This window comes from Festucalex cinctus, chromosome 11 (genome assembly GCF_051991245.1).
Source record: "Festucalex cinctus isolate MCC-2025b chromosome 11, RoL_Fcin_1.0, whole genome shotgun sequence".
Classification (NCBI taxonomy): domain Eukaryota; kingdom Metazoa; phylum Chordata; class Actinopteri; order Syngnathiformes; family Syngnathidae; genus Festucalex; species Festucalex cinctus.
The window spans coordinates 18432825-18456453 of NC_135421.1; the positions used below are offsets into that span (position 1 = coordinate 18432825).

The following is a 23629-nucleotide window of genomic DNA, read 5'->3' on the forward strand; positions in this document are numbered from 1 at the left end:
TTTCCAAAGGTAACTCGCGATTAATCACAACTGAATCACACGTTATAATGGTTATAAATGTACAAAAAAATATATATTTGTTTCCAGTTGTTCATACTCGTTAACAAAAGTGGACACATATGGTTGCCATATACAAATTTGGTTGCATATTTTAGTTTTCTGATGCAGTAATTTTATAGTAATTCATAGCTATTTGGAGTTTAAAACAAATAGTATAGTAAACAGTTAAAAGGATTGAGAAACATTCAGTCAGATTTGTGTTGCCACTAGGGGGCATTAGTGTTTCATGTTGGACGTTGGTGACATGAATACTACATGGTTCTTTTCAAATTCAGAGCAATTGGTATTTAGAACATGAAGCATCGTGTGGACTCCAGGCCATTTACAAGCAGTCACGAGTCCCCACAAACACATATATTTTTTCAAAATCACATTTATTATTGTTAAATTGTGTTGCAGTGACTCCTTTGCCCAATATTGCATGTGAAATAAAGCATGAAACAATGTTTTCATCAATTATTTAAATTTTTAATTTGCCCTAGACAACATAGTCAATCCTTTTTTAATGCCATGTAATGCCTTAATTTAGCAAAATCCATTTTACTTTTAATGCTTTTTAAAGACCCACAGAAACCCTCTTTATGTACATCAGTGGTCCCCAACCGGTATCGGCCCAAGGACCACTTGGTACCGAGTCACCCGGAGAGATTGAAACCAACATATTTTGCTGACCATCAAAGTCGGAAAGAAGTTTCATTTTGAAAATCAAGTGTGTCTCTGCAGACGTCAAACCGCTTGTCTTGCAGTAAAAAGGAAGTCCACGGGTTAGCATAAAGGTGTGAAAACAAACGTCTATTGGGATGCTTCTTTGGAATGGAATAGAAATCCCAAGAAAAAGAAAACTGCATTTGAGAGACTGTCTATTTTCATTTCTAAGCAAAATGGGTACAAGTGTGTATGTAGCCTTCGCAAGTAGCTGGAAGAAAGCACCAGATTTATGTATGACGATAAAACTGCCACACATGATGTGTGTAGTGTACGATTAAAAACAAAAACAACAACAACAAAAAAGCACAGAGTTGACTTTTGACTTAGGGCCAACCATCTCATGACATACGGTGAAATTAGTTTTGGATTTGTGTTATGACAATAATTGTCAAAAGTTGAAAGATGATTGATTGGTTGACAACTGGTGTTGTGGTCGCTTCATCACATTTTAGTCGGAGGCGGAAGGAGGCTGGTGGAAGTCGCAACTTTCTAGAATCATAATTTTCGGGTTACAGCGACGGCCTGGACAGCGTCGGCTACATCGTCGTTTGTCATGACCGTTGTCAAATATAAGCTACGTGACATCTGAGCGGGACAGCAGCATTTTGCTTTTCTGACTCATGATTAAAGTGTATGCGGATGTAAATGGAAATTTAAAAACCTTGTAAAGAAAATTCAGAAATTTGTTTCTAAATACATTATAGAATGTTTGGAGATAATTTATAAAAACGTGTAAAGACGGGGAAATACGTGTACATAGTGTCAATTGTGGAGCTCTTGTGTCATCAAAATGCTTTTCATCATACGATCCAATGTCAAAATAAAACAGTGTGGCTTGGTGTCATTTAAAAAAATATTGCCATAGAGATAAATTACTTTTTGTAAATGGGTTCTGTAATATTTACATGTTAGATACATAAGAATATGTTTGTTCATATGAGTAGTAGTGCAATTGTGATGACGTGCACCTCGGAAATGCATCTTTCCTTCACATAGTCCACTGGTGTGGACTCAATAGAACGCCTCGTTGTCGACTACGAGTGCACGCACACATTATGCAAAGAATGGTGGAACAGGGTGGAAGGGGGATTCTTTTTTTAATGTCTGACTTGACAGCCAGCGTGTAGAGCAGTGCTTCGGGCTGGTTTATGAAGGCACTTTAGAGCGCCGCGTTGTTGGCTGTGGTTGCACGCACATGCAGAGAAAGATTGAAGAGCCGGGGGGTGTAGGTATATGTGTACATATATGCCTAAGAAAAATGCTAGATGAAGTAACATCTATTTTTCCAGGACTTGATTGACATTTGAGAGCGTTCCGTGGACACAGCTTTTGATTTTATAGACTCAGCAATATTTTTATTCATTTAAATTTGGCAGCGTTGCTCGCAACACTCATCTCTGCGATGTGTCAGATTTACAAGACATTTATTTTCACTTTACAGGACCTTTCAGGGGTGATGCTTCATTCACTCAAATAGAGACATTCTGATACAATTTAATAACACGTTATAATAGGAATTCCTCATCTTCGACTTCAAGTCAAGACTATATTGTTACAAATAAATTGTTCATATCAGACCATTAGCATCATTATCAGTCGCTTCAAGGCCACACTCCCAAACACACAGGAATGTTCCCCACTTAAACTAATAGCTTCAGGTCCAGTGCCGTGTGTTAGCAAAACGAGAATTGCCGTGAGTGTAAGTGACAGCCGACAGGAAGTTTACAAAACACTTGACCCCGGAGGCCACGCGGGCCTAGATTAGCTTTGCTCTCTATGTTAATTTGATGCCGCCGGGCGCGCTGGCTCGTTGTGATTGCTCGCTTGTGGCACATCATATTCAATTTCCACATCAACTGCTTGTTAGATTCAAGGCCAGCCCAGGCTGATGAATGGCCTACCTTCTAAAAGAGAGGTCCTCGCATATCCCTCGAGCCAATCCAATTACTACAGAGCTATAGGACGTCCGCGTATAGTGTATCAAATACGACGTGAATACCTTCTCCCACAGCCAGCACGGCGCACGTACAGTACAAGAAAAATGATTTGATTGATTTTATCCCGCAGCAATTTGGACGAAATGGCTAATTCATTTCACCGTGTTCAGCGATTTTACGTCTGCTTCTGTCTCCTGCTGTGTGAGGGACATTCTTTCGCTGATGGAAATCGAGCGTTCCTTGTTTGCCCACGAGGCCGCCTTGGATGAACCTTAGCTACTTCAAACAAAACCAACTAATTGATCATGACAGGAGAGACAAGAACATAACCGGTGTGCTCAGACGCAGTTGGATAAATCTGCTGAAACGATGACTGGCTTGTTTATTTATCCAATTGATCTCGGGGTGATATAATTAGCTTGCAATGCACACACCAGTCGAAGCATTAGCTTAACCTCCACTATCTAATTACAATCTAAACAAAGGCAAATGACAAGATAACGTTCAGTTGTGAATGACACTGTCAGTGTTTACAATCGTGGTCGATGTGCGGTGGTCTACAATCGGCACTGCAACAACCTGAAAGCTGATTCCACTCATTTGGGATCTCTCAAATCTCAATCTCAGTTTACAACAGTAGAGCCCAAACAAAAACAACCATAAAAATTGGCATGTGATGTGCAGATTTTGGACCCCAAAAGCAGGTATCAGAAGTCTTTATCACCGTAGCCACAAGAGAAAACGTGTCACTGAGCAACTCCAGCTAGGGCCATGCTCAATTTTATATGAAGGAATAAAGGCCTATATGGCAAACACGAGACCATAGCAATTACATAGCAACCGACAACATCCCAAGGGCCCAACCCAAACCACAGTCACAACAAAAATGACATAACTACGAGTAAAGAATTATTTTCTAGCTCTGGATATTTGTAGCTCAGCATTTGCAAATTCACGTTAATAATATTTTTTAAAGTAAAAGCATTGCTTTGCTCACATCCTGTTACATCTTGGTGCCAAGGAACTATGTTGATGTGTGTTGATGAGCTTACTTTAGAGAAAATTATTGCTTTGCCACCCATTTTGTGGCATCTACAAGCAATTTTAAACCTTTTTGGTGGGACGTCAAACACTTGCGGATTTTCCACTATTTGCAGCAGCGGTAATTGTAATCATCAAATCTAACAGTTTGAAATGGACTTCAGAAATGTGACGGTCGAGAAACACCGCTTGACATGATTTCTGACATTATCGGATATCTTCTGGATTATTTTGGTGCATATGTAAACAGGTTTATAAACGTTAACATGCACACAAAACAATGACCAAATTGTGGCATGACCAATTAAAGCTGAAGATATAACTGATGACGTCATATCACAGTAGCAATCCAAATTGGAAGGTAACATAAAAAGCGTCACACGTGGATGGACCGGGACTTTAAGTTGTTACCCTGTGACAAATGCACTGTCAAGGCACAGTGAAAAGTCTCTATTTCACAAAGTTTGCAGTGTTGCTCACGCTCCCATTTCCAAACAATTTCCTCCACATTAATTGTGATTGATGGCGACTAGCAGACAAGATTCTGCTGTTTGGCTGTACCTGCTAATACGCCGCTACAACGCCATTATTCTATGTCACCTTCCTTCCTCACTCCCATTTGTGAGCACAATAATAAAGCCTTTTCTAAATAGGAAACAAACAGTCGCAGTCAATTTGAGGGAATAAATGACCGCGCAAATCACTCTAAACAAGATACAGAATGTTAAAGTATAACGAAGAGGAAAACAGCATTTTGTGTTTAGGATTTCCCAGCAGGCATAAATATTTCAATGAACGTATGCAAATGGCAGACACTCACCCATCACGGCGAGAGCAGTGCCTTTGGTAAGATCCCTCTTGAGAGTTTCGAGCACCTCCAGCCCAGTCCCGTCCAGATTGCACCTGTTGATCGTGTTATTGGCTGAACTAATCCAGTATAGCTTGTTAGCCGCGTAGTCTAGCGAGAGACCTGAGAGTCAAACAAAAGCACAACAAAGTGAGATTTATGATCACAGCTGGCTCGAGTCGTTCGCTAACATATTCAGATCGGTTAGCATTAACAACACACAGCAGACACAGCAAATTGGACACAAAAATGGATGGAATTGGAAGATAATATATTAGCTTGAATTAAGTGTGAACATCGAATCGAAAAGGAAGCAGACTTCTTAAATGACCTTTAAAATAATGCGACATCGATTCGTCATTACGTTTCCATTAAATAACAGAGTAAGGAAATACAGTCTGACTATATTTGGTATTGGCATTTGAGTCAGTTATCTTTTTTAAAACAAAAGAACAAAAGAAGTCTTTTAAATACTCTTCAAGGCCGACATCAATGGGTGGCATTTTGAAAGCTATTTCAGTTGCGCACTCGTGGACATCTCCCACTACGTGTTGGATTTATGTCTGGCAGATTCACATTCACAATGCATCATTAATTTACTCTCGTCCTCAGGTCTGCCCCATAATCATAAATGAAGTCTGTGAATCATGGCACATCCCGCTGACAGGCCAAGGAGGGCGTTCGAAATGCAGAGAAGACCACGGTGAGTAAAAATGAGTTTGTTTTGACCTTGAGTCAATTGAGAATAACTTTGTTGCATCAACAATTCTGCTGTAAGATGCACACTTTTCATTGACTCTGTTAAATCTTGCAATTCGAGCTGACAATAAACATCTGTGGAATTACACTCAGACATTTAAAGGCTGATTAATATTGCAAAAGTTGGCATGTCTTAAATTGTCATCACATGGGATGATTACTCTGAATCCATCCATGCATTGTCGATAGCACTTGTCCTCATTATAGGTGGCGCTAAATCTAGCCTATCACAGTTGACTTCGAGCAAAAGTCGAGAGATTCTGGACAGGTCGCCAGTTGATCCTCATGGGCCATATTGGACCCCCTGAGGGCCCGATTGTGGCCCACGGGCCTTATGTTTGACACCCATGGTGTACAGTATATTAGAGGCGTTTTTGACTTCTGCTTCACGTTTCTGAAGTTGTGCGTGGAGTTGCTACGTTGTCTCTGTGTACATTGTGTGAGATTTCTCAGGTAGTTTATAGAGATAGACCAATATGTTTTTTTCGGGTCCGATACCGATACCGATTATTAGTAGTCAAGTCAAGTCAACCGATATTTGGAGACGATATTAATTTTCATTAAAAAGGGAAAATATTAGCATCAAAATTTGGCAAAAATACAAAAGTTTTAGGGTTAGTAAAATATATATATTTTTTTTAAATCTTAGTCAATACTCTTTTTTTTTTTTTCAAATCTAACAAGTTCCTGGATCTCCCAGGGGCAGTAGCATGTTTTCAAACGTTAAATAAAAACAAACAATTGTTTTCTACACCAAAAAATATTTTTCAAAAATTTCAAAATATCTGAAGAATTAAATTTGTACTTATCTTAGTTTTAATTTCAAACAAAAACAGAAGGTGCAGAGAGTTCCCAGGGTTGGTAAAAATGAAAATTAAAACTTAATTTATTTTTTAAAATTTACACTTAAATTAGTTCCCTGAAGTTAGCACTTTTTTTTTTATGGATGTATTATCGGCCATATGATTCTTCAAAATGGCCGATGCCGATATTTCTAAAAATGCTGAATATCGGCGCCGATAATTGGCCCAGTCGATAATTGGTCTATCCCTAGTAGTTTATCTCTAAATATGAGTGCAATGGTTATTTTCTTTGCATTACGTGTCGTATAATTGCTTGGTGGCAAGCCCAGGCTGAACCAGTCGAGCTTCTCGCCCAAAGTTGGCTGCGATCGGTTCCAGCTTATTTTTGTTTTTGCTTTTAGCTTTTATCATGAAATCTTTGAAAACTGATTGATGAAAATGGCATTTTTGATAGTTTGATCTTCTTCCATCCATCTTAGTTTATGTGTACTCTGTAAAAACATTCAGGTAACCACAACACGTATGTTCCCGTGCAGGGAATCTGCCGGATGGCCTTAATCTTGTGGAATTGTCCCAACCACGCTTGTTTCATGAACATGCACGCCAGCTGGCAGAGTTGAATGCATGCGCATCTTTAAGCACTTTACAATAAATCCTGAACCGGTTCCAACACATTCTTTGTCGTCATTAACAAAAAGACGTAAACCTCCACGGGAAGAATGTTTTGTTAACTGTTCATTCATATGGTAAGGATGCTTTGTTCTTTGTGTGTGTATGTGATAGACTGACGTAATGAGTGGGAAACAACAGATCTGTGTTCCTTTTAGGCCGTACGGTGGGCGGTCTAATTGAGTATGCTGCAAAGGCTGTGGTACTGACCGACAGGTTCCCTCTGGTTCTGGTGCAGCACCTTGCTGTTACTTCCATCCATATTGGCCATGTTAATGGTGTTGCCATCTGTCCAATAGATTTTCCTGCAGGACAGACAAACAGTTTTACACCTCTCCTTTGGGCGTATAATCGCAACTGAGATGTTTATATAAACTAATTAATTCGGTTTATCCAGATAATCATCGATCCGAATGATCCTTTCCGTCTTGGTCGCCAGAGTTGTTAATTCTGCGCATTGACGGCGACATAGCGTTGACTTGTATAATCTACTTACCCCTTGACGGGGTGCACTACAAGGCACCTCGGTTTATCAATGCCGTGGATGACGGAAGTCTTCAGGGACCCATCAAAGCGAGCGACATTGATTTGTGACTCGTCATTCTCCGAGCTAAGCCAATATAAGTTCCTGGAAAGCCAGTCCAAAGCCAGGCCACGGCAGTTCACGATGTCTGGGGAAAAGCAAACGATGCGTCATTTTCAACCGGTGTTTTATTTTACGTTTACAAACCACGGGAATTTCTCCCACCTGACGAAATGATGGTCTCCAGCTGGGTGCCATTTATGAAAGCACGTTTAATAGTTTGGCTTTTAACATCGGCCCAATAGATCCTCTCCTCTTCGGCATCGTAATCCACGACGGTGACATCGTCAATGTCCGGCACCGTTAGGGCCGTCATGACGTTCATGTACGGGTTGTCAACGTCCACACCTCGGATTTCCGACCGCCGTACGTAGAGTAGGAACCTTTTCAAAGCTGTTCAAGAAATTTAGAAAAGAATTAAGAAACAGACAGTATTCGAGTTTATGTCTAGTGAATCGTTACTTTTATTGTGCATAATTTGTTTTACTCCACAGAAGAGACGGGAAACATGTTCCTGTTCGTAAATATCAATCACATAACCAATCCATGCAATCTCATTTTTAGACAACAGAACATTCCCGTTATACTGAGTAGAGTGCGGCCAAGGCTAGTTTTTTCTTCTTTGCCCTCACTCACTTAACATTATTTTTCACGTATTGGTGAAAGGTAGAAGCTTACTCAAAGCTATGTTGTCAAGTGCTTCTCCTCTGCTGTATGGTAACTTTCATTAACAAGTGCTAAAGGGTTACATGACATTTCTTCTTTGCTTGAATAGCACAAGTGAAAACTGAAGCATGTTTTTTTTTTTTTTTTTTTAAATGATTGACCTTCAAATCTAAAGGCCTAGTGTAAGTGCTAACAGCAGTTACAGTGGTAAGAAAAACAAAATATGAAGCACACTTAAAGATGCTCTAAAGCAGGGGTCTCCAAGTTGGGTGCTCGAGAGCCCCTATCCAGCCTGTTTTCCATGTTTCTCTCCACTAATACACCTGATTCATGATCGGGATCGTTATCAGGCTTTTCTGCAAAGCTTGCTGATTAGCTGATCATTAGATTCAGCTGTGCTGACGGACGGAGACATGGAAAACAGGCTGGATCGGGGCTCTCGAGGACCCAACTTGGAGACCCCTGCTCTAAAATGACTTAGGAGATCTGCTTCTAATGACATTTTACACGACTGAAGGTAATTGCTGAAAACAAAGACTGGGAATTATGTTACACTCCATTGTGGCGATATAAGGGGCTTTGACACCACCGGAACGTTTGGAGAACTTTTCAGTTCACCTTGGTAAAATTCAGTTTGCATGTTTTTCCTCCAACAACAATTTCCAGGATAATTAAATTCCCCAAGTACTATCTCAGGAGCAGGACCAGGCTGGCACTTTAAGGGGGAGGGCTGCAATGACCTGATTGGTTGGTGTAATTTGGGGATGTGTTGTTTTTACATCAGCTGAGCTCATCAAACTCATACGTCATCAAACTCATTTGAATTAATTACAGAGAACTAAGACGCTTATAAAATCCCTGCTGAACTTTTACAACCTTTACCCAGAACTCAAAGATCCAGGGCTTGTTGGTGGAAAAGCAGCTATTATCTTAAATTATTTGTCACCATTTCTGTTTTCCTAATTGTTTCGGCTCGGCTAAAACGGCGCCACATGACCGTCCATCACCATATAAGCATCTTGACCCGCAGTTATCCAACACAGCTTTGATGTGCAATTAGCAAGCTAGCTAGTCCTACACTAGAAACATTCATCTTTTTTTTTTACCATGACCAAGTTAGAGTGCCTCATTGTCAGCCCTGAGTGCACGTCACACAGAGAGAGACGGAAGAGCGAGGATGGGTGAAAAAAAATCCATTCAAAAAGTCGATCTTGACAGCGAGCATGTTTGTGCCGCTTTAGAGTACCTCGTTGTTGCGATGTGGAAAAGGTCACATGTCGTATTCTAGCCATGAGGGGCTTTAAGTGGATATAACTTTGCAGCTTGAACACAAGAAAGATGCTAGACAAATCTTTCTAGATCCTCGAGGATTTGATTGACAGTTGACAGATGAGCAGTGTGTTGATTCAGTGCATTTAGTGGACACTCCCACAAACATGATTAAAAGAGCACAAATGACAATTCTATGAACAAATCACAAATCCACCATTAGTCTGAAAATGGTCTCATTTGAAATTGGATACGACGCTGGGGCGACTGGTGTCCATGTAAACAACGCCACTATCGTTGATGTCGATCAAACGACGTGACCATAATTGCTGACATCCTACTCTACATCTCCACTGTCACGAGAGGAAAAGTATGAAAAATGACAAATCTTTACGCTCACCAAAGCAGGATTGTTTGTCGGGCGAGAGCTTCATAAGGTGCGGACAGGTGCAGGATGCGCTGGAGTTGTAATTGATGAGGCACAGATGCGAGCAGGGACCACGTCCATCATTTTCCTCGCAAGGATTGGAGGCTGATAGGAAGGAGAAAAGAAAACAAACACAGAGAGGCTTTAAAAAGTTGAAATGGCAAGCAAACACACATGCCCGGTTTCATGGGGTCAAAAAAGGACAAGTGAAAACAATTTTTTATTTTTTTGCTGCGAAGTCAAAAAAGGAGATAAAGCATCTCATTTGAAATGAAATGAAATGAAAAACATTTACTGTGACCTATTTATTATTAAAAGAAAATACGTATAAGCATAAACAAAAGAAACCAAAACACTTATGAGTGGTTTAAAAAAACATGTGGGGAAATTCACAAGAAATATTATGTGAACCTGCTTCGCCTTTCCTATGACAGAGACATGCTAAGCTTGACAACTACACGCATGATGACAATTACACAATATACATGTAAATTTGTACGGTATTCGACAACTATCCACTGTTTCAGCCTCTACTGACATCAGACAAAAATGCTGTTGCTAATGCCAACATCTGCAACCTGGCAGGCATATGAATTCTGTATGTAGCATAATTAACTCATTTGCTCCCAAAAACGTATAAATACGTTCTATTTTAAATGTTTTGTGTCCCAAAGACGTATTTATACATGTTTGGGGTTTTTTTTTAAGCTAGAGCATACAGAAGTCTTTGATTAAGCCTCTTAACTGCAAAGAATGGTTGAAGAAATGTAATTACACAAACGGCCAGCAGGTGGCAGCAGCGTATGAGCGCAACAAGCTCTTTTTGCCGGCGTTTTCACCAGGAATGTGAATAATGATTAAACTTAGCTATATTCTAATGCTAATTGCTGCAAAATAGAAACGGATAGAAATATACTTTTTCCCCCTGATAGAATAAGAGACTTTAATCTTTCTTTTGATAGATTCCATGTTTTTTATAGCAATAGAACACAATATTTAGTTGGCCTTGCAAAATCATTCCAAATCCAGTAAAACGAAGGGGGTTGCTTCAGTCAAAATGGCTGCTGGGAGTGAATGAGTTAATCACCGTGAGGCACATATACAACGTGTTTTATGCTTCTTGGTCATGAGGCTGTGGAGGCAGGTTTCTTTGTGGTCGTCATCGTTGCCGGTAATAGTCAATCATTTGTGAGTTATGCAAATGAGAGACTGTTGTGTGCTTTCTAATCTGCAAAATGACTGCTCGCCTACTCTTACGCAGAAGCACCCGCTGCTTTGTGTTTCAAGAGGCTCCAGTGAAACGCCATTCACCGGCGTCTGAGACCGGCTGCGTATTGTAGGCTATTATATTTTTCATTCTTTGTCATATCACATCACAGCCATTCCTCTTCTTCCTCTCACCCAAATGTTCAGGGTGCAGCGAAGCGTCATGCGCACAAGCGCGCTTATTTATTTTATTTTTTTTGCAAGAAAGGATTAGGCATGCTCTTCTTGAGAAACACAGACCCCATTTGATGACATTTATCTATCGTGAACAATAATGCTAATGCCGCTACAGGAAGGAAATGATAATTAATTGGGGAACGCAGAGGAAGCATTAAATAGACGTAAACCCGATTACCATTTATGATTATACTCATTTATGCATGGTACACGGTTTGCACTCATGGAAATTTGGAAATAATGCAAATGTGCGGGAAGGTTAATGAGATTAGATTAAATTAGCTTCATATTTTAGCTGTGAATGAAAAATCATAGGGACATATTTAAAGAAAAAAAGTTAGATTTTAAGGGCTTGATACGTATAAAAAGTATCGGGTAATATGTGGAACACTTGAATTTATATGTTTATGGTCTAGATTATTTAATATAAAGTATTTTAAGGAAAACAAATACTCAAGGCTTTCGTTTTTGTGGGTCTATCTTGGCTGATGACTCCATTGCGGTCATCGTACTGATACGGAAATTATGGGTGCAGTGGAACTTCAGTTTTCATAATTAATCGGTTCCAAAAAGTGAATAAAACCTAATCGTACAAAAGTAACATTTCCCATAGGAAATAATGTAAATCCAATTAATCCATACATGCAAAATATTAATAAAAAATGCACATTTTAGAGAGAATTAAGCATAGATTTACATACAATGAACTGTGCAAAATAAATATAAATTTCAAATGAAGTGGATAAATGAACATTTAACATAACCTTTACATTTATTAAAGACTTATGATTACATGTGGAAGAAGTCGAGGAGTTATTCTAGCGTGTTTTTTGTCTTCTTTCTCATATGACAATTCAATCAATCAATTTATTAAAAGTGTTCAACAAAACAGGGGCTTGAAAATATTTGTTCCACTCACAAAATGCTTCGGCAAAATGAGAACTAAAAGCAGAATGTGTCATGAGCACGTCTTAGCGTATAGATTCCAGCTCATGAATCGCCAAGTCAAGCGTTTTCCGTATGAAAACTGAGCAGGAGTGCAAAAAAAATGGAGACAAAATGTTGACGCAAAAAGTCGTTGAAAACCGAATCGGCTGAGGATCAAAACATGGATCTGTTAAATCAGTCTAAAAATCATCCATCCGTCCGTCCGTCTGTCCGTCCATCCATCCATCCATCCAATAGTCCATCCGTCCGTCCGTCCCACTTATTTGTCGTGTAATTTTATAAAATAAGTTTGACATTGTTTTCTTTCTTTAAAAACAGGTGATGTTAATGATAACAACATGCACAGGCAACACTGCCACTCAACAACTTAACGAGGCCGAACTTCCTCACCTTGTGGCTGCCGACTGGAATGGAAGATCTGCAGGTCAAAAGGCTGAGCGCTTGTCTTCTGGATGACGGTGACATTTTGCCCCGTCCACTTATTGGCTCTGGCCAAAGTGTTGGTCCTCCAATCCGTCCAGTAGACATTTCCTCCGAAGAGAGAGACGGCAAAAGGATGGGACAGGTATTCGTGGCCCTTGAGGATCTCGATGACTCCGCTGCCGTCATAGAGCGCCGAGAAAATGGCGTCTGAGCTGTTAAAGAGAGCGGCCCAGAGCATCGTATCAAAAAGGAAGCTGCTCTTCAAAATGCATGGAAACTGCAGTACATCCTTCAGCCATGGTTACAGAATGAATGGGGAAGTGGCATACAACTAAGCTTGTTCTCACAAGATGAATTCTCACGGTATTTGTGAGTACACAAACTCCGGAGAATACATCTTGTACCGAGCCTGTTGATTTCCACCGATCCGAACCACTGATGATTTGGACCAATCACAGAGCGACGTGTTTGGGGCGGGACATGCAACTGTGACGAAACCAGAAAGCCAGCACCGATGCCGGGGCTAACAAACAAACCTAACATGGACGAATGAATGCTAATTCTGTTAATTCTGTTCTTGCAGAATTACCGTATTTTCCGCACTATAAGGCGCACCTCATTATAAGGCGCACCTTCAATGAATGACATATTTTAAAACTTTTTCCATATAAAGTCGCTACAGTAGAGGCTGGGGTTACGTTATGCATCCATTAGATGGTGCTGCGCTAAAGGGAATGTCAACAAAACAGTCAGCTAGGTCAGTCAAACTGTATTAATAGATTACAAACCAGCTTTCTGACAACTCCATTCACTCTCAAAATGAATAAACAGCTGTTTTATTATTTTCTCTGAGGTAAAGTATTAGTATTAGCTAGCGATCCAAGATGGCGGGATCTTCTGCGCATGCGCGTCGCCGATCGTGCAGGGTCACCGATAGCGTCTTGACAGCGAGACCTGTGGCATCTCAATATTGATCCATATATAAGGCGCACTGGATTATAAGGCGCATGGTCAGCTTTTCGAAAAATTGAAGGCTTTTAGGTGCGCCTTATAGTGTGGAAAATACGGTACTCACCGTTTGCTTGTTGAATGTTGAACAGCGAGAGGCACTTCATGCATTACTAGCTGGTAAGAAGTTCATGGTTTTCCCCCTACTACAAGAACGAAGACTACATTTTCATCTGTGGCCCTGATTGGTTAAAACAAATGTGTACAATGCTGCTTCGTCCAATCACTTCAAACTATTGTACAGAATGTCCCACCTTACCCGAACAAATTAACGTGGCGCAGTACCAGATGGACATTGCGGAGAACTCCCTTGAGTGAAGCGCACTATCAATCTGGCTATTGCCAGGTTTGAATACAACACTTTCCTCACATCTCAGACTGGAAGGTTAGACACATGAATGCTTCAATACCGTGCATCGGTCCAGATAATCCTCTTTTCCAGATGATCCAGTGTCAGTCCATTGGGCCAGGCTCCAATCTCCATATCTTTAAACACAATATGGCGACCTTGTCCACTCATTGACGCGGCCTCAATTCGAGGGAACGTAGCATCCCAGTCAGTCCAGAAGAGAATGCTACGATTACAAAAGCCATATCAACAGTCAATTAATTAGTTTTAAAGGCAAGCAAAGCTGTAAAAGTATGCAAGCCTAACTCAAATGTGTAGACCTTTTTTGTTAGCGTTGTTAATTTTATCGTACGGAAAACAAACAAAATCCGTTTGCGAGCGACTGCCCCTCTTGACAGATGCAGCCGCCGTCCCGGAACAACAGCCGCGACCTCGCTACAACCTGCGGCAGACCTTGAAACAGGAGACCATCTGTTTTATTATGACTTTTCACAGCTCAATGAGGCCTGAAAATGAACACCATCCATGCGACCGTTAACAGTATCCCGAGTCCGTACCTGCGACCGAACGAGCCGGCGCACATTTTTGCTTCGCTTCACAAAGTCAACTTGAACAAAAAGACAAAACAACCGAGTGACGTCAACAAAGAAAAAAAAAAAAAAAAGTGTCCGGCTCAATAGCCGTACTTGCTTGATAAGGTCTGGCTGATCAATGAACCTCTGCTTTGAGTGGATTCAAGTAATTAGATTAGAATTATTGCTTGGGAATGGAAGAGCACAGAGAGCAGCCATTAATCCTTCGCTGGATGGCCATAACATTTAGCCATCCTCCCAAATGTGTTAAGAGTACCATCGGTGGGGGGAGAGAGAGCAGGAGCAGATTACTCAAGTCTTAAGAGTGTTAAATTGATTTTAGGAATGTCTGTTTTTTTTTTTTTTTTGCTTTAATCTGAAAATATTCTTGCCTCGGTATACAGTCAGAGTTCAAGTCCAATGTACATTGTACACAGTGCATTAATCAGGGATAAGCTCCCAATTGGAGGGCACCGTGCATCCATACTGCAGAATATCAATATTACGCATCGGTATGCAGGCCGACAAGTCGTGTTTTTATCTCACCGCTGCTTGGGAGATGAATCAGATGAGGCTTGCTTAGAAAGGGCGTTAAAAAAAAACCGTACACATTTACGTAGCGCAGGCGTGGAGCGGAATACTTGTACGTCCAAAATGATCACTTTTCAGGCTTGTTTGTTCAACCATCGTCAAAGAGTCATTTTCAACAACCCGAAACCATGACATAGTGTGGCCCCGGTTACCCCAAATAATTTTTTTTGGTGTTCAAGTAGCCTTTTCATAACTTTACTTTTTTTTTTTTTTTTTTAGATTTCTAGCAGAAGCTTGCTTGAAGTCTGCAACACATTTTACAACATGTTTTTGGGAGATTTTGTTCCTCCAAGTATGAACACTTTGGCCATTAATGTGAAAAGATGCTGTCAACATAATTCATTGGGGCTGTTTTTTTTTCAGCTGAAACTGGGGCCTTTGAGAAGGTGGAGCAAATTATGAACAGTTCAAAATTGCAGTCTGGCTTCTGCTAGAATAAAAACAAATCAACAAAATGGCAGGTAAAACCTACAAGAACGTCATAACTTCAGTAACTTCAGTGGAACTTAATAATAGGCACGTTAAATGGAGGCAGGTGTGCCTACTCCCATCTAACATAAGGTTGACTGGTTCATTCTGAACATAGCCACATCCCACTTATAAGAGGGCGGGCATAGTTGTGCAATCTAATGATCTCAGTTTATTTTTAATTCTTGAAAATATTTTATTTTATATTTTATTTGAGGTGTTAAAGATCATTAACTCATTTGCTCCCAGAAACGTGTATATATACGTTCAATTTTAAATGTAAAGGTAGACTTGTACTCAACTGGCAGGTAAACGAAATCATTACAAGAAGCACCTGTGGCTAAAGCCATACAATGGCAAGGTTTTACTTTCCTGATCTGGTTTTCCTATCTCTGATTAACTCATTTACTCCCAAAATCTTATAAATACGTTATATTTTAAATATTACCATGCTCCCAAAGATGTAATAAGACAGTTTGGCTTTGATGCAACCTCTGAACTGAAGAGAATGCTTGAAGCAATGGTAGTTATTACAAAAACGACCAGCAGATGGCAGCAGACTATAAGAGATCAAAAAGCTCTTTTCCCCACTATTTTAAACAGATTTGTGAATAATGATGAAACTTAGCCATGTTCTAATGCTAATTGATGCAAAATGGAAACAGCTAGAAATACACTTTCTTTCCTGATGAAAGAAGAGACTTTAATCTTTCTTTTGGTAGGTTCCATGTTTTTATAGCAATAGGACACAATATTCTGTGGGCCTTGCAAAATCAGTCAAAATCCAGTAAAACAGCGAAAAGTTAAATAGAGTCAGGCATTAACCCACGTGCCAAATTGTGGACTCTTAACGTGATTGCTATCAGTGGAATATTTCACTTTCCAGATATAGCCCAGAGCTCACAGTACAGTAATGCTGACTGAAGGAATTGGTTCCATACCCTTGTCCCGGGTCCAGAGCGATGGCCCGCGGGTGTTCCATGCCGCCCGCAATCAATGTTGCGCGCATGTGTCCGTTCAGTTTGGCGACCTCGATCTGGTCCAGATTACTGTCGATCCAGTAGAGTTTTCCTGTGATCCAGTCTACGGCCAGTCCTTCTGGCGTGGCCAGACCGTGTTGTATCACCACCTCAATCCCAGTCACCCCTGAGACAACAACAAAATAAACATTCAGACATGTAGAAACACTATCAGCAAGACTTAAATGTGTGTCAGGACCAGTAAATAAAATGACCTGTTATCACCCGCGAGGGGTCTCTTTAGAGGGTTTCATCACTTCAAGCGTTTGTGTACACACATATGTTGGCTCACCTCCAGTCTCGGAGAGCCTTCCCCTGTAGATCTTATCCTCCACCACGTCTGTCCAGTAAAGGAGGCTGCGATTAAAGTGGAAATCCAGCGCGATGGTATTCCTCAGCCCCGGCACCAGCAGGCTGTAGTCTCTCTTGTGAAGGTCTATTCGTCTTATCTCGTGGCGAATGGAGAAAATGATGAAAGCCTCGAAGGGATCTGAGCGAGGAAAAGTGACACAGGAAACAAGGCGCTTGTTTATATTGAGAGTGTGACACCGGGGGCTCAGTTAATTGATGGCGTGACATCAACTCTTGAGTGGCAAGCCACGATCTCCTTCAAATGGATCTCATGGACAACAGACAAGACCCACTGCAGTTTATATACTATTATTAGCTTTTATAGATATGGTGGGAAGGAACTAGTGTTGTCACTATCAAATATTTTTAGAATCGATTAATCAACTAATCAGATTCATTTTAATTTTGCATTAAAGTGGATTACAAAAGTGTTGTTTTTTTTTTCCTGATTTACTGTTTATACTTCACATTTGTATAGTGATCAAAAAAATAAAATAAAATAAAATAGGGGGAGGGCGGGGCTTGAGGTTGTACTCTGATACCGGTTTGGTCATTGTTTTCCAAAGTTAAAACAGATATTTGCAAATGTCTTATTTGGATTAAACACAGAAGATAATCAGTCATCTTTCATAAAGAACTACAGAAACCAGTGAACAATTACTGTTGATATGCTGATATCAGAGAATTTGGACAACTCTAAATAAAAAAAAAAAATGGCTCCAAGTGATTAATCAATTATTAAAATAGTTGTCAATTAATTTAATAATTGATTTTATTATTTTTATATTATTATTTTATTTTATTGTATCGGTAGTGGTGACGGGTGCTGATCAGGAACTTGAAATTGAAAATTTTATTTTGTGCAATAAAAAAAGTGCTATATTAGGATATATAGGTCTTTATTTAAAATTGTCTGTTATTGTTTTTTTTTGTTTTGTTTTGTTTTGTTTTTTGGACATACCGGCCGAAAAAAAAAAAAAAAAAAGTAGTATATCAAGCTACCCTAAATGTTTAAGCAGATAAATGTTGGCAGCTCCAACATTTATATTTATATTTAGGGCAAAACAACGTTTCCAGAGTGCAGTAGTGCTGTTTGATTGGTAGCTGATAGCTGAGTGGGGCATATTTATTTGAACTTTGCAGGGACTTTAAGGATTTTTTGTGGCGATTGTGTTGCATCTTGTGTCAGCCTATAAGCCACAAGCCTGTGAAATTCACAGAGAAAGGGTGCATTTTTATCAGTTGTTATCATTAGCTCATAATTTAGCAAAGGTATATATTCTTGTGTGAGTACTTTTGCCGCTTTTGGACATATTTTGTTGTTGTTACACAAACAATACAGCTATAGATCTGAAAGCCCGTCTATCAGAAATCTATGAAGATGAAAACACTTGACATTCCCAACCCCGTGCATTTCACATTAATTGGTTGTGATGGGAAAGTTGCAGAGTGCACTTATTTATAGGACGGCTCTTTTGAGTCCACGATTTTGTGGGGCTGCAAGAAGTTGCTAAATCTAGTGACAAGTCCTTAAACTGGCAGCGGCGCTTGTGCTCCCAAAGTCTGCCCACTGAGACTCGGTTTAATGAGCCGGATTATTTCTGCTTCCTGTATCTGAAAACTCTTTCTTCACTTCAACTCACACAATGTACATGTTCAAGGAAATAAACTAATTAAATCCTCTATAACATAAACACATTTCTTTTTTTGTTTGTTTTCAAATGGGCTGGGTCCTTTCAGATATGTTGTTTCTGTCCTCTAAATTGTAAAATAAATCCTTTCTGAAATGCAATTAAGATGGCAGCCTTGCCTCGATGACACGTCATCGTGGTAATGAGCTTCAACGCAACGCACACACAGAAAACATCTGCACTTGCAGATTTTTGCTAAGAAAGCCTTTTATTACCGGGGAAGCGCAAAAGAGAAACGTGGAAGCGGCAGCGCACTCGGGACATCACAAAGAATCCAATAACACCTCTCTCCAGATTCAATTGTTTTTGCTCGCATGCAAAGTATGATTTATGATCGAGTGCGACAATTTTGATGGCCTTCCCAGCGAGAAAATGCTTGTGTTCTCTTTCACGTTAATGTGTGATTAGAGTTGCGAACGCCATCAGTCTTGAAATGAAAATAGAGAAGCAGGTAATCAAAACAAGGTCCATTAATCTGGCCATGACAAGCCAATGGCGTGTGTGTGCGTGTATCTGAATAGCAAAGCGGTTACAGAGCAGCCTCATGAAAAGTAGCTGATTCAATGACAACATGGGAAATACTCCAAAGCAACATTGACAAAGTGTCCGTGTCGGTAAAGGATTTGTTTTTTTAGCAGAAAGCCAGCAAAGGTGATGAAAGCTGCGGTGTGTGGGTGAAGCACGACATCGACGCGGATCGAAAGAGACGTTTGCCAGTCAGCACTCGCATGTCTCCCGTAATTGAATGAGATTGAATTTGACCCCCCGCAAACCGACTTCTGTTCCTGTTTTGCAAGAGCGCCGCTGCTCTGGAGAATTCCAAACTTTGCACTTTTATTTATACATTTGTTTTCATGAATATGCAAATGCGTTACACAGAAACAATGAAGCATGAACCTCACAAAGAGTCTCAAGATTGGACACGGTCTCTCATTCAACATGTGAAACTCTTGACTCCCAATTTGTAACCATGTGAATTTGCAGTACCGGCCTTAAATAAGGCAAAATACTTGTATTGGTCTGAAATAACGTGGTATTGAACATTACTGTAGTTATTAATATCAATTACTTCTGGAAGCGAAGGAACATATAATCCCAAATAGTGTTAATTTCGTCAACAAAACCTAAACAAAAATAATTTCATCAACACACATTTTACACCAGACTAAAACTAGACTAGACTAAAACCCTCATTAATAAATACCTGGGACTAAATACCGTGAGTTAGAGATAGACCGACAAGTGTTTCCATGGGTGATACCGATTATTAGTCGCCAAGAAGGCCGGTAACCGATATTTAAAGCCAATTTTTACTTTTACAAAAGGGAAAATATTGGTGTCAAATTAAAGAAAAAAAAAAAGCAACTCTTGACTCTGTTGAAAAGTCTTGAAGCACATGTTTATTGAACAGCTTTTAAGATTTGCAAAAATATTGGCATTATTATTTTAAATCTTAGTCAAAAGACATTTTTGTTTTGAAATTCTAACGAAAAGTTCAGGGACCTCACAGGGTCATTAACATGTCTTAAAAAGTTAAAAACTTAAACATGTAAATTGCTTCCTACAGCAAATAAAGTTTTCCAAAATGTCTGGTGTTAAATTTTCCACACATTTTAGTTTTAATTTCAAACAAAACAGAAAGGTGCAAAGAGTTCCCAGGATCAGAAACATATTTTATAAAGTTAGCTGAAAATTTTAATAATAAGTTCTCAGAAGTTAACACAGTTGTAAAAAGATCTAATAATGGCTGTATAATTCTTCAAAAGGGCTATTTGTCAAAATGCCGGCCGATAATTGGTCTCTCTCTAAGCCATATTAGCAATATTACATTTTTTTTTTTTAGAAAAATAACTTTTGTTTTGAAAAGGCAAGTAGCAGGAATATCAGGAGATGCTAGTTACCTAATTCCAAAATGTCAATGCAAGAATTTCTTAGGGTCATTGCTTTTCACCCACTGAGCCCCCGTTACATCGCAGATTCTTTTATTTTTATTTTATGCAGGGATCTAATTGTTTATCAGTCACTGATACACATTTTCCATATATTTTAAAGGGATACGAGACTCATTGAACAATTTTCAGCAGTGAAAGGTTAATATTTTGTCCAGAATGAATTTGATAACATCATTATTTTTCATGTACAAATAATACCTTTAAAAAGTAATTTTTTCTACTTGCTGTCGACTGATGATGACATCACCCGTGCTGAGGAAGTATGTAACCGTAATCATGGCTCACCTGTTTTCTGGGTTTGGTCCGTCAACTGAGCCATGATTGATCGTTACCTACCTCCTCAGCACGGGTGATGTCATCATCAGTCGACAGCAAGTGGAAAAATTACTTTTTAAAGCTACTAATTGTACATGAAAATGTTACTGCTGAAAATGGCTAGTATCCCTTTAACTCATTCACTCCCAGCCATTTTCACAGAAGCAGTCCCGTTCGCTCCCGGCTGTTTTACTGGATTTTGACTGATTTTGCAAAGCCCACAGAATATTGTGTTCAATTGCTATAAAATTATGGAACCTACCAAAAGAAAGATTAAAGTCTCTTCTTTTATCAGGAAAAAGTAAAAGTATGTTTCTATCTGTTTCTGTTTTGCAGCAATTAGCAGTAGAAGAGAGCTAAGTTTCATCAGTTTTCACAAATCTATTTAAAATTGTAAGTAATTGAGCTTTTTTTCTACATGGCCCTGGTTGGTTGATCTTCTTTGCTCTGCTGCCACCTGCTTGCCGTTTGTGTAATAATTACCATTTCGGCAACCGTTCTTTGCAGTTGAGAGGCTGCATCAAAGCCTTCTGTATGCTCTAGCATAAAAAAACGTATAAATACGTCTTTGGGACACTTACAACATTAAAAAAACGTATTTATACGTGATTGGGAGTAAATGAGTTAAGTTTGCAATTCAAATACGTGTATATGTGTTGAAAAAGTGTCTGTGAGGGTTAAAATAAAAAAAAATAAAAAATTCACAGCCAAGGTTTAATGCAGCCCAATAGAAGTCAGTGTATTTGTCTGCCAATGTATGCTTCTTTTGTATTAATAAGCGCCATATACGGTCCTCTCATTAAAGTTCCAAACTGTGTGGTCAGCAACAACACTGGCAAGCAATGATTTCGAGTTTCAAAGACGCGAGGGAGCCAAAAGGATCAAATGCGACTGCAAGCGGGGCCACAAATTAGCATGAGCCAGCGTCCGTCCGGCCCCGGGGCTGAGTCGTTATTACCTGTGCTGTGGCAGCTGTCTCCGTCGGGGTCCAGCCTCCATCCGGGATAACAGGAGCACTTGACTGTGGTCTTGTACTGCTCGCACACTTGGCTGCACTTCAGGTGGCGGCTGCAGTAGTCCACCACCTTGCACGTCTTGTTGCCGGAGTCCAGGTGAAGTCCCGGCGGACAGGAACACACCACCCCTTTCCCCGGCGCCACCGTGCACATGTGGCTGCAGCCCCCTCGGGCCACGAGGCACATGTCTGAGGTCGACAAATGGCGCAGAATCAGTACACTGCCAGGGGAAGTAATTGACTTAGGAAAATAGAACGAAAGGAAATCTAGTAACACTCTTGAGAAGTGGCCATGCAGCATTATATTGCCTTAAGTTTGAAAGTCTGGATGTTATTTTACACAGGAATAAGTGAAACTTTTTTTTTTGTCAGATACATTTGAGTTAGCCTGTTTTGTTTTAAAAAAAAAATGTCTCACTGGAAGAAGAAACTGGTCAGCCAGGAAGGTAAGTGTGTGTAGAGCAGGGTTGGAATTGTTTTGGATTTTCCATTATAATTCCATTATAGACTTTTCTTTTTATTCAGTTACTTTTAAATGAGATTTTACATTACATTTTCTATTTGCAATGTCATTTTAGTTTTTCTGTGAGTAAGGGGTTAAGAAAATGGATGGATGGATGGATGGATGGATGGATGGATGGGAGGTGGTTGGATGAATGTATGGATGATGGATGGATGGATGATGAATGGTTGGATGGATGGATGGATGGATGGGAGGTGGTTGGATGAATGTATGGATGATGGATGGATGGATGATGAATGGTTGGATGGATGGATGGATGGATGGATGGATGGGAGGTGGTTGGATGAATGTATGGATGATGGATGGATGGATGGATGGTTGGATGGATGGATGGATGGATGGATGGATGGATGGATGGATGGATGGATGGATGGATGGTTGGATGGATGGATGGGAGGTGGTTGGATGAATGTATGGATGATGGATGGATGGATGGATGGATGGATGGATGGGAGGTGGTTGGATGAATGTATGGATGATGGATGGATGGATGGATGGATGGATGGATGGGAGGTGGTTGGATGAATGTATGGATGATGGATGGATGGATGATGAATGGTTGGATGGATGAATGTATGGATGATGGATGGATGGATGGATGGATGGATGGATGGATGGATGGATGGATGGATGGTTGGATGGTTGGATGGATGGATGGTATAGTTTCACTTTGAAAAATGCAAAAAATTTTGTTAGGATTTTTCAAATATTTATTGAAAAGTAGTGATTTTGTAAATGAGCAAAATGATATTCTTGTTTATTCTTTCACAGTATTTGTATTTATAAATTGGCCATCCCTGCGTACAAAGAATAGCTCACACGATCAGCGTAGTTGTAAATTGAGTGGCGAGTGTGCTCACAACAGCTAATAGTAGGTGTGAGATCTGGTCATCTGCTGCAAATCAAAAAAAAAAAAAAAAAAAGACCCTGAAGCTCTCCCCTGAGCACAACCTAATTGACTTTGAGGGAAAAGGTTCTTTTCTCAGCTAAGATAATGCAAGCACTCGAGGGTCCTAAAGGGCACCCCTGAGGCTTGGCGAGCGCTGCTGGAGAAAATGAAAGTCCGTGTTTACGCTGGTCATTTTGAGAGATTAGAGCCAGAGTGCTGGCCACATGAGATCTCATTCTTCCCTCATATGGCACTTGGACAAACACTTGCCATCATTAACCCGGAGTGTTTCCACATTGTCTT

At 40.0% G+C, this 23629-nt stretch overlaps 1 protein-coding gene across 1 annotated transcript in view; it reads right to left on the reverse strand.

Annotated features, from left to right (window-relative positions):
• The window catches only part of lrp1bb (low density lipoprotein receptor-related protein 1Bb), a 291575-nt gene that overhangs the window by 103948 nt on the left and 163998 nt on the right, over positions 1-23629 (reverse strand). The window contains exons 23-32 of the mRNA XM_077536047.1: positions 21858-22103; positions 16883-17080; positions 16513-16717; positions 14002-14166; positions 12551-12795; positions 9743-9874; positions 7573-7800; positions 7321-7495; positions 7035-7129; positions 4567-4716 (exon numbers count right to left, since the gene is read on the reverse strand). Coding sequence (XP_077392173.1) covers positions 4567-4716; positions 7035-7129; positions 7321-7495; positions 7573-7800; positions 9743-9874; positions 12551-12795; positions 14002-14166; positions 16513-16717; positions 16883-17080; positions 21858-22103 — 1839 coding nt within the window. The remainder of the gene's footprint in view (positions 1-4566; positions 4717-7034; positions 7130-7320; positions 7496-7572; positions 7801-9742; positions 9875-12550; positions 12796-14001; positions 14167-16512; positions 16718-16882; positions 17081-21857; positions 22104-23629) is intronic.